Source organism: Drosophila erecta, unplaced genomic scaffold (genome assembly GCF_003286155.1).
Source record: "Drosophila erecta strain 14021-0224.00,06,07 unplaced genomic scaffold, DereRS2 tig00000055-arrow-pilon, whole genome shotgun sequence".
NCBI classification, from domain to species: Eukaryota; Metazoa; Arthropoda; class Insecta; order Diptera; family Drosophilidae; genus Drosophila; species Drosophila erecta.
In genome coordinates, this window is record NW_020825200.1 from 900,780 (window position 1) to 915,993 (window position 15,214).

Genomic DNA, 15,214 nt, shown 5'->3' on the forward strand with positions numbered 1-15,214 from the left:
TAACTGCATTCCCAGTTCAAAATTTTAGTTTTTATAATTTTTTTGCAAAAAATCATGATGTAACCCCTTTCCGAAATTCCAAAATTCGATAATACTAAATTTTTGTCATAAGAAAGTCATTTTTTTTGCATAACTTTCCCAAAAATTATCGGAGGAAAAAGTGTTATGCCTCGTTGATCTCGTATTAAAATTTCCAATCTAACTGCATTCCCAGTTAAAAATTTTAGTTTTTATCATTTTTTTGCAAAAAATCATGATGTAACCCCTTTCCGAAATTCCAAAATTCGATAATACTAAATTTTTGTCATAAGAAAGTCATTTTTTTTGCATAACTTTCCCAAAAATTATCGGAGGAAAAAGTGTTATGCCTCGTTGATCTCGTATTAAAATTTCCAATCTAACTGCATTCCCAGTTAAAAATTTTAGTTTTTATCATTTTTTTGCCAAAAATCATGATGTAACCCCTTTCCGAAATTCCAAAATTCGATAATACTAAATTTTTGTCATAAGAAAGTCATTTTTTTTGCATAACTTTCCCAAAAATTATCGGAGGAAAAAGTGTTATGCCTCGTTGATCTCGTATTAAAATTTCCAATCTAACTGCATTCCCAGTTAAAAATTTTAGTTTTTATCATTTTTTTGCCAAAAATCATGATGTAACCCCTTTCCGAAATTCCAAAATTCGATAATACTAAATTTTTGTCATAAGAAAGTCATTTTTTTTGCATAACTTTCCCAAAAATTATCGGAGGAAAAAGTGTGATGCCTCGTTGATCTCGTATTAAAATTTCCAATCTAACTGCATTCCCAGTTAAAAATTTTAGTTTTTATCAACTTTTTGCAAAAAATCATGATGTAACCCCTTTCCGAAATTCCAAAATTCGATAATACTAAATTTTTGTCATAAGAAAGTCATTTTTTTTGCATAACTTTCCCAAAAATTATCGGAGGAAAAAGTGTTATGCCTCGTTGATCTTGTATTAAAATTTCCAATCTAACTGCATTCCCAGTTCAAAATTTTAGTTTTTATAATTTTTTTGCAAAAAATCATGATGTAACCCCTTTCCGAAATTCCAAAATTCGATAATACTAAATTTTTGTCATAAGAAAGTCATTTTTTTTGCATAACTTTCCCAAAAATTATCGGAGGAAAAAGTGTTATGCCTCGTTGATCTCGTATTAAAATTTCCAATCTAACTGCATTCCCAGTTCAAAATTTTAGTTTTTATCATTTTTTTGCCAAAAATCATGATGTAACCCCTTTCCGAAATTCCAAAATTCGATAATACTAAATTTTTGTCATAAAAAAGTAATTTTTTTTGCATAACTTTCCCAAAAATTATCGGAGGAAAAAGTGTTATGCCTCGTTGATCTCGTATTAAAATTTTTAATCTAACTGCATTCCCAGTTAAAAATTTTAGTTTTTATCATTTTTTTGCAAAAAATCATGATGTAACCCCTTCCGAAATTCCAAAATTCGATAATACTAAATTTTTGTCATAAGAAAGTCATTTTTTTTGCATAACTTTCCCAAAAATTATCGGAGGAAAAAGTGTTATGCCTCGTTGATCTCGTATTAAAATTTCCAATCTAACTGCATTCCCAGTTAAAAATTTTAGTTTTTATAATTTTTTTGCAAAAAATCATGATGTAACCCCTTTCCGAAATTCCAAAATTCGATAATACTAAATTTTTGTCATAATAAAGTCATTTTTTTTGCATAACTTTCCCAAAAATTATCGGAGGAAAAAGTGTGATGCCTCGTTGATCTCGTATTAAAATTTCCAATCTAACTGCATTCCCAGTTAAAAATTTTAGTTTTTATCATTTTTTTGCCAAAAATCATGATGTAACCCCTTTCCGAAATTCCAAAATTCGATAATACTAAATTTTTGTCATAAGAAAGTCATTTTTTTTGCATAACTTTCCCAAAAATTATCGGAGGAAAAAGTGTTATGCCTCGTTGATCTCGTATTAAAATTTCCAATCTAACTGCATTCCCAGTTCAAAATTTTAGTTTTTATAATTTTTTTGCAAAAAATCATGATGTAACCCCTTTCCGAAATTCCAAAATTCGATAATACTAAATTTTTGTCATAAGAAAGTCATTTTTTTTGCATAACTTTCCCAAAAATTATCGGAGGAAAAAGTGTTATGCCTCGTTGATCTCGTATTAAAATTTCCAATCTAACTGCATTCCCAGTTAAAAATTTTAGTTTTTATCATTTTTTTGCCAAAAATCATGATGTAACCCCTTTCCGAAATTCCAAAATTCGATAATACTAAATTTTTGTCATAAGAAAGTCATTTTTTTTGCATAACTTTCCCAAAAATTATCGGAGGAAAAAGTGTGATGCCTCGTTGATCTCGTATTAAAATTTCCAATCTAACTGCATTCCCAGTTAAAAATTTTAGTTTTTATCAATTTTTTGCAAAAAATCATGATGTAACCCCTTTCCGAAATTCCAAAATTCGATAATACTAAATTTTTGTCATAAGAAAGTCATTTTTTTTGCATAACTTTCCCAAAAATTATCGGAGGAAAAAGTGTTATGCATCGTTGATCTCGTATTAAAATTTCCAATCTAACTGCATTCCCAGTTAAAAATTATAGTTTTTATCAATTTTTTGCAAAAAATCATGATGTAACCCCTTTCCGAAATTCCAAAATTCGATAATACTAAATTTTTGTCATAAGAAAGTCATTTTTTTTGCATAACTTTCCCAAAAATTATCGGAGGAAAAAGTGTTATGCCTCGTTGATCTCGTATTAAAATTTCCAATCTAACTGCATTCCCAGTTAAAAATTTTAGTTTTTATCATTTTTTTGCCAAAAATCATGATGTAACCCCTTTCCGAAATTCCAAAATTCAATAATACTAAATTTTTGTCATAAGGAAGTCATTTTTTTTGCATAACTTTCCCAAAAATTATCGGAGGAAAAAGTGTTATGCCTCGTTGATCTCGTATTAAAATTTCCAATCTAACTGCATTCCCAGTTCAAAATTTTAGTTTTTATAATTTTTTTGCAAAAAATCATGATGTAACCCCTTTCCGAAATTCCAAAATTCGATAATACTAAATTTTTGTCATAAGAAAGTCATTTTTTTTGCATAACTTTCCCAAAAATTATCGGAGGAAAAAGTGTTATGCCTCGTTGATCTCGTATTAAAATTTCCAATCTAACTGCATTCCCAGTTAAAAATTTTAGTTTTTATCATTTTTTTGCAAAAAATCATGATGTAACCCCTTTCCGAAATTCCAAAATTCGATAATACTAAATTTTTGTCATAAGAAAGTCATTTTTTTTGCATAACTTTCCCAAAAATTATCGGAGGAAAAAGTGTTATGCCTCGTTGATCTCGTATTAAAATTTCCAATCTAACTGCATTCCCAGTTAAAAATTTTAGTTTTTATCATTTTTTTGCCAAAAATCATGATGTAACCCCTTTCCGAAATTCCAAAATTCGATAATACTAAATTTTTGTCATAAGAAAGTCATTTTTTTTGCATAACTTTCCCAAAAATTATCGGAGGAAAAAGTGTTATGCCTCGTTGATCTCGTATTAAAATTTCCAATCTAACTGCATTCCCAGTTAAAAATTTTAGTTTTTATCATTTTTTTGCCAAAAATCATGATGTAACCCCTTTCCGAAATTCCAAAATTCGATAATACTAAATTTTTGTCATAAGAAAGTCATTTTTTTTGCATAACTTTCCCAAAAATTATCGGAGGAAAAAGTGTGATGCCTCGTTGATCTCGTATTAAAATTTCCAATCTAACTGCATTCCCAGTTAAAAATTTTAGTTTTTATCAATTTTTTGCAAAAAATCATGATGTAACCCCTTTCCGAAATTCCAAAATTCGATAATACTAAATTTTTGTCATAAGAAAGTCATTTTTTTTGCATAACTTTCCCAAAAATTATCGGAGGAAAAAGTGTTATGCCTCGTTGATCTTGTATTAAAATTTCCAATCTAACTGCATTCCCAGTTCAAAATTTTAGTTTTTATAATTTTTTTGCAAAAAATCATGATGTAACCCCTTTCCGAAATTCCAAAATTCGATAATACTAAATTTTTGTCATAAGAAAGTCATTTTTTTTGCATAACTTTCCCAAAAATTATCGGAGGAAAAAGTGTTATGCCTCGTTGATCTCGTATTAAAATTTCCAATCTAACTGCATTCCCAGTTCAAAATTTTAGTTTTTATCATTTTTTTGCCAAAAATCATGATGTAACCCCTTTCCGAAATTCCAAAATTCGATAATACTAAATTTTTGTCATAAAAAAGTAATTTTTTTTGCATAACTTTCCCAAAAATTATCGGAGGAAAAAGTGTTATGCCTCGTTGATCTCGTATTAAAATTTTTAATCTAACTGCATTCCCAGTTAAAAATTTTAGTTTTTATCATTTTTTTGCAAAAAATCATGATGTAACCCCTTCCGAAATTCCAAAATTCGATAATACTAAATTTTTGTCATAAGAAAGTCATTTTTTTTGCATAACTTTCCCAAAAATTATCGGAGGAAAAAGTGTTATGCCTCGTTGATCTCGTATTAAAATTTCCAATCTAACTGCATTCCCAGTTAAAAATTTTAGTTTTTATAATTTTTTTGCAAAAAATCATGATGTAACCCCTTTCCGAAATTCCAAAATTCGATAATACTAAATTTTTGTCATAATAAAGTCATTTTTTTTGCATAACTTTCCCAAAAATTATCGGAGGAAAAAGTGTGATGCCTCGTTGATCTCGTATTAAAATTTCCAATCTAACTGCATTCCCAGTTAAAAATTTTAGTTTTTATCAATTTTTTGAAAAAAATCATGATGTAACCCCTTTCCGAAATTCCAAAATTCGATAATACTAAATTTTTGTCATAAGAAAGTCATTTTTTTTGCATAACTTTCCCAAAAATTATCGGAGGAAAAAGTGTTATGCCTCGTTGATCTCGTATTAAAATTTCCAATCTAACTGCATTCCCAGTTAAAAATTTTAGTTTTTATCAATTTTTTGCAAAAAATCATGATGTAACCCCTTTCCGAAATTCCAAAATTCGATAATACTAAATTTTTGTCATAAGAAAGTCATTTTTTTTGCATAACTTTCCCAAAAATTATCGGAGGAAAAAGTGTTATGCCTCGTTGATCTCGTATTAAAATTTCCAATCTAACTGCATTCCCAGTTAAAAATTTTAGTTTTTATCATTTTTTTGCCAAAAATCATGATGTAACCCCTTTCCGAAATTCCAAAATTCGATAATACTAAATTTTTGTCATAAGAAAGTCATTTTTTTTGCATAACTTTCCCAAAAATTATCGGAGGAAAAAGTGTTATGCCTCGTTGATCTCGTATTAAAATTTCCAATCTAACTGCATTCCCAGTTAAAAATTTTAGTTTTTATCATTTTTTTGCCAAAAAATCATGATGTAACCCCTTTCCGAAATTCCAAAATTCGATAATACTAAATTTTTGTCATAAGAAAGTCATTTTTTTTGCATAACTTTCCCAAAAATTATCGGAGGAAAAAGTGTGATGCGTCGTTGATCTCGTATTAAAATTTCCAATCTAACTGCATTCCCAGTTAAAAATTTTAGTTTTTATCAATTTTTTGAAAAAAATCATGATGTAACCCCTTTCCGAAATTCCAAAATTCGATAATACTAAATTTTTGTCATAAGAAAGTCATTTTTTTTGCATAACTTTCCCAAAAATTATCGGAGGAAAAAGTGTTATGCCTCGTTGATCTCGTATTAAAATTTCCAATCTAACTGCATTCCCAGTTAAAAATTTTAGTTTTTATCATTTTTTTGCCAAAAATCATGATGTAACCCCTTTCCGAAATTCCAAAATTCGATAATACTAAATTTTTGTCATAAGAAAGTCATTTTTTTTGCATAACTTTCCCAAAAATTATCGGAGGAAAAAGTGTTATGCCTCGTTGATCTCGTATTAAAATTTCCAATCTAACTGCATTCCCAGTTAAAAATTTTAGTTTTTATCATTTTTTTGCCAAAAAATCATGATGTAACCCCTTTCCGAAATTCCAAAATTCGATAATACTAAATTTTTGTCATAAGAAAGTCATTTTTTTTGCATAACTTTCCCAAAAATTATCGGAGGAAAAAGTGTTATACCTCGTTGATCTCGTATTAAAATTTCCAATCTAACTGCATTCCCAGTTAAAAATTTTAGTTTTTATCATTTTTTTGCCAAAAATCATGATGTAACCCCTTTCCGAAATTCCAAAATTCGATAATACTAAATTTTTGTCATAAGAAAGTCATTTTTTTTGCATAACTTTCCCAAAAATTATCGGAGGAAAAAGTGTTATGCCTCGTTGATCTCGTATTAAAATTTCCAATCTAACTGCATTCCCAGTTAAAAATTTTAGTTTTTATCATTTTTTTGCCAAAAAATCATGATGTAACCCCTTTCCGAAATTCCAAAATTCGATAATACTAAATTTTTGTCATAAGAAAGTCATTTTTTTTGCATAACTTTCCCAAAAATTATCGGAGGAAAAAGTGTTATACCTCGTTGATCTCGTATTAAAATTTCCAATCTAACTGCATTCCCAGTTAAAAATTTTAGTTTTTATCATTTTTTTGCCAAAAATCATGATGTAACCCCTTTCCGAAATTCCAAAATTCGATAATACTAAATTTTTGTCATAAGAAAGTCATTTTTTTTGCATAACTTTCCCAAAAATTATCGGAGGAAAAAGTGTTATGCCTCGTTGATCTCGTATTAAAATTTCCAATCTAACTGCATTCCCAGTTCAAAATTTTAGTTTTTATAATTTTTTTGCAAAAAATCATGATGTAAACCCCTTTCCGAAATTCCAAAATTCGATAATACTAAATTTTTGTCATAAGAAAGTCATTTTTTTTGCATAACTTTCCCAAAAATTATCGGAGGAAAAAGTGTTATGCCTCGTTGATCTCGTATTAAAATTTCCAATCTAACTGCATTCCCAGTTCAAAATTTTAGTTTTTATCATTTTTTTGCAAAAAATCATGATGTAACCCCTTTCCGAAATTCCAAAATTCGATAATACTAAATTTTTGTCATAAGAAAGTCATTTTTTTGCATAACTTTCCCAAAAATTATCGGAGGAAAAAGTGTTATGCCTCGTTGATCTCGTAATAAAATTTCCAATCTAACTGCATTCCCAGTTAAAAATTTTAGTTTTTATCAATTTTTTGCAAAAAATCATGATGTAACCCCTTTCCGAAATTCCAAAATTCGATAATACTAAATTTTTGTCATAAGAAAGTCATTTTTTTTGCATAACTTTCCCAAAAATTGTCGGAGGCAAAAGTGTTATGCCTCGTTGATCTCGTAATAAAATTTCCAATCTAACTGCATTTCCAGTTCAAAATTTTAGTTTTTATAATTTTTTTGCAAAAAATCATGATGTAACCCCTTTCCGAAATTCCAAAATTCGATAATACTAAATTTTTGTCATAAGAAAGTCATTTTTTTTGCATAACTTTCCCAAAAATTATCGGAGGAAAAAGTGTTATGCCTCGTTGATCTCGTATTAAAATTTCCAATCTAACTGCATTCCCAGCTCAAAATTTTAGTTTTTATCATTTTTTTGCAAAAAATCATGATGTAACCCCTTTCCGAAATTCCAAAATTCGATAATACTAAATTTTTGTCATAAGAAAGTCATTTTTTTTGCATAACTTTCCCAAAAATTATCGGAGGAAAAAGTGTTATGCCTCGTTGATCTCGTAATAAAATTTCCAATCTAACTGCATTCCCAGTTAAAAATTTTAGTTTTTATCAATTTTTTGCAAAAAATCATGATGTAACCCCTTTCCGAAATTCCAAAATTCGATAATACTAAATTTTTGTCATAAGAAAGTCATTTTTTTTGCATAACTTTCCCAAAAATTATCGGAGGAAAAAGTGTTATGCCTCGTTGATATCGTAATAAAATTTCCAATCTAACTGCATTCCAACTTAAATATTAATGTTAAATTACAAAAAAATATTCCGTCTGTTTATTTTTCTCTATGTTTAATTACTAACGATATATTATATTATCTGGAAAATAAGATATCACGATAATAATATATAAGCATTGCAAGCATCAGCTCTACAAATTTCTTCGTCAATGTGTTTCTGACTTTCCGTCTGACTTAGAAAATATAAAAAATTCCGTTCATACAAAATTTTGCTTGCATGTTGCATTGAATCCACCGATGGAATATGTGCCACCGCATCAAGCAGGACTACAGTGGCAACAGCTACCTGGGCCTCCACTTGGGCACCCAACTCTTCCGCGCCCTGATCCTCGACTCCAAACTGAACGTTACCTATGTGGCACAGATCCGCTATGACGTTGATCTCCCAGAGTACAAGACAACGAATGGAATTCTAACAGATGGCGGTCCTGGCGAGTTCCTGGCCAATCCGGTGATGTGGGTAAAGGCACTGGACATGCTGATGGACTGTCTGGTGAAGCAGGGAGCGGATATGCACTCGGTGGTCTCGATTGCCGGAGCGGCTCAGCAGCATGGCTGCGTCTTCTGGTCGGACTTGGGCCTGCGGCGTTTGTGCAACTTGAATATCAACCTGCGGCTGCACGAGCAGATCACGGAGAGCGCCTTCGAACTGACCAGGACGCCCACTTGGATGGATAGCTCAACGGACGTGCAGGTACGCGAAATGGAGCACACCGTCGGGGGTCCCGCTGAACTGTCGAAAATAACGGGCTCCAGGGCGTATACGAGATTCACGGGTCCCCAGATACGGAAAGTGTATACCCAATGCCCGGAGCAGTACAAGAGAACCTCAAGGATTTCGCTGATCAGCAGCTTTTTGGCATCCCTCCTTATCGGAGGCATTGCCTCCATAGACTACACCGATGGCTCAGGAATGAATCTGCTCGACATCCGGAAAAAGAATTGGTCTCCGGCCTGCCTAGACGCCTGTGCTCCCGACCTTGCCCGGCGCTTGATGAAGCCCATTCCCTCGTCCCGGCTGCAAGGACGCGTCGCGGACTACTACGTGAAGCGCTGGAACTTCAGGCCGGACTGCATGGTGGTGGCTTCCGCCGGGAGCAAAGCCTCGGAGCTGGCAGGGCTTCTGGTGGAGAATGACTTCCTCATGATATCTCTGGATACCAGTGATGTGGTGGTGATGCCCCTGAAGAAAGCTCCGCGACTGGAGGACGGACATGTGTTGTGCCATCCGACAAGAAGGAACGAGTACATGGGTCTCCTGTGCTTCCAAAACGGAGAATTGACACGAAAAGCCATCTGTGAGGATGTGGCGGGCGGCAGTTGGCGGCACTTCTACGAAATGCTTGATGCCACGCCGCCGGGCAACAATGGCAATGTGGCTGTGCACTTCCGGGACCGCGAGATTATACCCATTGCCCAGGGCACTCTACGCTGGGATGCGCACATAAACCCGATGGCGGCGGAGAGCCTACGCGGCCGACACCGCTTCTCCACACCGGAGATTGAGGTTCGGGCTCTAATCGAGGGTCAGATCATGCACCACTGGGCCATTGCCCACGAGATGGGCTTTCACCACACGCCGGACACAAAGATCATCGTGGTGGGAGAGGACTCCCGGTGCCAAAGTGTCCTGCAGATAGTGGCGGACATCTTCAATGCTCCTGTTTACCAGCGCACCGGTGTCGAGGTCAGCCTTTTGGGATGCGCCTTTCGTGCCCGGTACGCCTTTTACGAGCACCGGGAGTCCTCCTGCAACTGCCAGTCCTGCAGGATGCCCAGTAGACGTAGGAAGCGCCTTAGCTACGACGAGTTCTTCAGGAACGTGCCTTCCGGCCTAAAACTGGCTGCGGAGCCAAGACCGGGCTGCGATAAGATCTACACGCCCCTGATCGCACGATGCTCCCAAATTTGCCAGCTGCTGGCAGCCAAGTCCAGCGTGTATTTTTTCCGCCCAAATTGATACGTTTCCATGAGATGGTTTCCTTGTTCCTTTCTACGTTGCTACGAAAATCAGTAAAGTAACCTACATTTAACTAAAGAGTGATCAAATACTAAGTCGAGGGTTCGCGGCATGGGCCTAGAAATCCGCATCCCAGCCGGAGAGCTCGTCCGGCGGCTCATTCAAATCGCACGGAAAGCGGTCGAAGTAGCGCACATCCGTCGGATGGGCGATGGGTCTCACGAAGGGCGGAATCAGCAGCTGGCTGGCCAAGCCGTCCCAGTCGAATCCCAGGAACCACCTAGGGTTTGAACACATCATCAATAGCTATCTACCAACTTTGTTTCCAAGCTGTTTTCAAGCTTTTTTTCGGGTACTCACTTGTGCTTTTTGATGTCCTGGATGCCACCAGTCTGGTAGCCGAGGCGCTCCGACGGAACATCGCGGCATAGCCGCTTGATGAGCTGCACAGCCCAGCGGGAGATGTGTTTGGGAAAGGCTATCATGTCGATGCCCTTCAGGATGAGGTTGTACGTCTGCATGGGATCTGGAGCACTGAACGGCGGCCTGCAAGCGAAAGATAACCATTATTGGGGGAGTTTAAGGAATCAAATGGTGGTATCCTGGACGTACGTTCCGTTGAGTAGTTCATGAATGAGAATGCCCAAAGCCCAGTAGTCCACGGCTCGGTCGTGGCCCTTGTTCAAGATGATCTCGGGTGCCACGTACTCCGGGGTGCCGCAGAAGGTCCACGTCTTGGTGCTCGTGCCGATCTGCTTGGCGAAGCCGAAGTCCACGATCTTGACGTAGCCGCGCTCATCCAGCATCAAGTTCTCGGGCTTAAGGTCTCTATAGATGATGCCGCGGGCATGCAGGTACTCATACGCCTGCAGCACACACCCGATGATGAACTGCGCCGCCTCGTCCTCGAAGGATCCGCGATCCCGGAGCATCGTCCATATCTCACCACCCATGCAGGCCTCGAGCAGCATGTAGACGTACTTCTCGTCCCGGAAAGTGCGATACAAACGGCAGATGAAGGGCGACCTCGAGCTGAGCATGATGTGGCGTTCGCTGAAGATGTGCTCCTCCTGCTTGGTGTCCACAATGTGTCGCTTCTTGAGGCACTTCAGGGCGAAGATATCCACGCGATCCTGATGGTGCGCTTTGACCAGCTCCACTCGACCGAAGCCCCCGATGCCAAGAGTGCTGACCACCTCGAGGTCCGTGAGCTTGAGGTCGGGGAACTCCTGCTGCAGCTGCTCCTTCGGCTCATCCCGGCAGCTTTCCCGCGCGTGCTTCATGGCCAGCATCCTACTCTCGTCGCCGTAGTCCTTCTCCTTCAGCTCGCAGAGATCCCCAATCAGCCGCTTGAAGGAATCCCTGTCCAGGGTCAAGCACTCGACTCCTGGTGACAGAGCGATGATGTTGGCCGTTCGCTTATCCTCGTTAATCAGCGCCTGCTCTCCGAAGTAGTCTCCTCTGGAGAGCGTGCGCAGCTCCGTCTCCTCCGGGGAGGTGGGTGTTAGTTTTTGGGTCACTCGGACATTGCCCTGTGAGATCAGGAAGAAACTGTCCCCTGCGGTTCCCTGGCGGATGATGTAGGTGCCAGCGGCGTAGAACTCCAGCTCCAGAACGTCTGCTATCTTGGCCAGCAGCTCCTCACTCAGGTTCATCAGCAGAGGCACCGACCTCAGGAAGTTCACGCTGTTTTCGATTCGCTGGAGACCCGTGCACATCATAATCTGCTGAAAGACCCGTCTGTCCAGCACCCATACCCTCGCGGCCTCGCTGAGAACTCGAATGGAGGCCGTCCTGGTGCAGTTGTAGAGGATAGCCAGCTCCCCGAACGCCTTTCCCGCCCCCATCTTGTCCAGCACCTTGCCCTGCTGCATCACCGCAAACTCCCCGGCGGCGGAGACGTACAGATGTGCACCCACTTCACCCTCGCGGATCACAAACTCCCCGGCTGCTATGCTCTTCGAGTACATTGAATCCACCAGCTCCCGCACCTGCGAGGCGTCTATATTCTTCAGGAAGTCATTGTCCATGATGGCGTCTTTGATTTGCTGCTTATCACTGGGAAAGACCAAGGTAATGGGGTTGCAAATGGCTTGAAAATGAGAGCTCATATCCAGACGCACCTGAAATCCTTGTCGTATTTTGGAATAGGAATGCTGTAGGACTGCTGCATGGACTGCACACAGCTCTCGGCGGAGACACCTTGTTTCTTGATGGCAGCGGGCATGGCCTTGGGTCGCACCTCTTCCGCAGATGTCGATCCGGACGGGGAGGCGGTAGATGCTGATGTTGAGGGGGTCAGCGGTCCCAGCGAAAGCGCCTCCAGGGCGAACTCCGGACTGGTGGGCAGCACCATGCCGCAGGAGCTGCACAAATGCGGGTTCCGTTCCTTGTCCTCCTGCTCGCTACATTGCTCTGGTAGGGAGTAAAGCTTCGTTTTGGCCTTCTCATTCCGGGTGACGTTCAGGTTGTTGGTGGTCTGCTGCAGCACACTCTATAAAAACAAAGATGTGTGTGGCAACAATTGAGATGCGTCTGTTAATCAATCCCCCGGCCATTGGGAGGCAATCAATCGATGGAGGCGCGTGATTCCCTCGTCACCCGAGACCAACTCAATTAGGTGACCCACTGCGGATGGCATTCACGTGCTTTCCCGATGACAAAGTCTGGGTTGGCGTACACAGCGAGGTTTTTCTTGATTTAAACTTGAGGGAACGAATATATTTGAATAGATATTGTAATATTTTTAATATAGCTATTTGCTGATGAGCACTTGAACTTATTATATGTAGCACTAAAAATGTTTAGTTGCTGATTTCACGCGCTTTTTTGGCCAGTGCACGCCAATTGGGTGCGTTCTTGGACTCCCTTATCACAATCCGTAAATAGAATGCTAAATTTTCCCGTTGGCGGTGTGACCCAAAAATGGCATAGATAAAGCCGTACCCAAAAGGCAAATCCAAATCCATGGCCCTCCCCAGAAATCGGACCTAGTCATGGAGTTCAGTTTCGGTTCCATTGCCAGCTCAGAGGGTAAACATGATAAGCCGAATGTCAGGGCGAGGTGTTACCACCCACCCACCCGCTCCAGTCCCTGGTCGCCAAGCACCTTTTGCTTGTTTTCCAAATTATTTGCATAGAAATTAGCATTTCAAAAACACTCTTTCGCGGGTTCAGCTCGTATTTCCTTTTTTCTCGCTCGCCGCTTTTTGTGTCGGCTTCGGTTCCCAACCGATTCTGATTCTGCTTTTTCAAGATGCGCGTGCTGCCTCGGTCGGAACTATATTATCTATCTTTGTATCTTTGTATCTGTAATCTGGAGACCTGAGATCTGGGGAAGCAGAGGCGCGGTGGCCGTATCATCTGGCAATTAGCGACGCTCCCTCGTGAGGCATTTGAATTAAGTGCCGAAGAGAAGAATTACATCCCGGTAAAAGTGAGTCAGGCAACTTGACCGATCCAACATTTCTGGAACTTATTGAAGACATAGGAAGCCCACTTCAATTTGTATACCTTCCCATAGCCATGAGAACCTATAAAGGCCTCTCCAAATTATCTTATATTAGCAATTTCGCAGTCTCAGCTCTCCGACTTTACAGCCCCAATTAGTGAGATAATGGAAATTAAATGATTTTCGGCTTCCAGATTATTTGAGAAGCTGCTACCAAGTATCTCGCAGTCGCAAGTCTCGCATTTTCACTCCGCTCTTTGGGCTATAAAACTGTGCACGACGATGAGATCTCGCCAAGAAGTGCTAATCACTTGGCTCAATAAATCTGCCTCACAGTTTAAATATGTGTGGATGGCGGGGATGGGGCATTAGATAGATACGAGTATCTAGCAGATACGCCGGCAAGGGCATGGGTTAGCCCCCGTTCTCGCCGCCTCCACTCCTCCGCCGCTGCGGTTCAGTGGGGTAGGCATGGGCATGGTATATGGGCTATGGGGTGTATGGGGTGTATCTGATATCTGGGCAGAGTCTGCTGCTGTTGCCCAGATAACGAGGTGATAGAGATAGAGGATAGAGGAGGGGTCTGCCTGTCGGCGTGCGTATTTGCAGATACTTTGTATCTCTGCGATACACAAAGCGAATTCGAATTCAGTCCGAAAAATAGTGCGGTCTGTGTGGCTCCTGCTTATCTGCCAGAGGCAGCAAACAAAAAGCGAGCAAACAAAGCGATGCAATAGACAGCGATGGATGGATGGCTTTTCCCGAGGTACCCTCACCTGGCTGGGTGACCCAACCCACCCACCCCCTCACCTTCAGCTTGTGGATTTCCCGGTGCAGCTTGACCAGCTCGCTCTCCCGACTCCGCACCATTTCCCGCAGAGCCTGCACGTCCTTGGTCAGATTGCTGACGATCGCCTCCCGCTCCCGATCAGTAAACATTCCAGCGGCCATTTCGGTCTGCTGCCTTGTCCGTATCCGTGGTCCGGGTCAAAGGTGACTTCTTCTGCTTCGAGATCTGCGCTGTTCGGTTCCTCAACCAGGGTTATTCCATTCAGGCGGAGGTGCTCCTCCGCTGCGGTTCGCTGGCGGTTTGCTTGCGCGCGCGATTCGTTGGCGACTGCCATCAGGCGACGATCGACACGGCGTATACGTGATTTCTCGAAGAGCGAACCAGATAAAGCAAAAGAGCGCCCTTAAGAGCATTCTCGGCTTATCAGCAGAGCAAGCCAGAGCCGAAGAGCGCACAAAGGCAACTGCGCTCACAAGCCCAACAAAAAGGCAATTTTCGTTAATTTGTATTAATAATAATTCTGTAAGCCCAGTAACACAATTCATTCACGGACTACAATGATGAACTTGGTTACATTCAGGCTTCATTTCTGTAATCCATGTGTAGTATAAAGTAAACAAAATAATTCTCAAATATTTAGCAGGGCAAGCCCTTGATAGCCCTTTAAGGAAATTTAATTTGGCTCTTCTGCTGCCCCGAAAACAAAACCCAGCCACAAAAGCCAGGCGGAATTTGATGATGACAGCCAACGCGACATCCACAGGAGGACACCAGGGGCTCCGATGATGGGTCAAGAGGGGTCAGAAGGGGTCATAAAGGGGTTGGGGGACTCAGATGGCTGTTTTAGAGGGGTCAGCGGATGGCAGGACAAGGGCAAATGCGAAGCGAGTCCTACGGCGTCACAGAGCGTTTAAATGGAAACGAAAATGCGAAATGGCAGACTGGAAATATGAAAACGAAAGCTGAAAGTTCTGGAAATAAGGAAAAGGAATGTAGTTACCAAAAGGTGGGCCACACACAAGAGAGCGATCC

At 39.8% G+C, this 15,214-nt stretch overlaps 2 protein-coding genes across 2 annotated transcripts; one reads left to right on the top strand and one right to left on the bottom strand.

Moving 5' to 3' along the window:
- Nucleotides 1–8,127: 8,127 nt before the first annotated feature.
- On the top strand, nt 8,128–9,955 carry LOC6543394 (xylulose kinase). The gene has a single exon (XM_001968174.3). It carries the CDS (start codon nt 8,226–8,228, stop codon nt 9,939–9,941), a length of 1,716 nt encoding a protein of 571 aa, XP_001968210.1. The 5' UTR covers nt 8,128–8,225; the 3' UTR covers nt 9,942–9,955.
- A 4-nt stretch (nt 9,956–9,959) lies between these two features.
- LOC6542539 (cGMP-dependent protein kinase, isozyme 1) lies at nt 9,960–14,515 on the bottom strand. Its single transcript, XM_001968175.3, has 5 exons — nt 14,203–14,515; nt 12,065–12,435; nt 10,554–11,999; nt 10,302–10,487; nt 9,960–10,221 (listed from the first exon to the last, which is right to left on the bottom strand). Exons 1-5 carry the CDS (start codon nt 14,341–14,343, stop codon nt 10,059–10,061), a joined length of 2,307 nt encoding a protein of 768 aa, XP_001968211.1. The 5' UTR covers nt 14,344–14,515; the 3' UTR covers nt 9,960–10,058.
- Between the last annotated feature and the right edge of the window lie 699 nt (nt 14,516–15,214).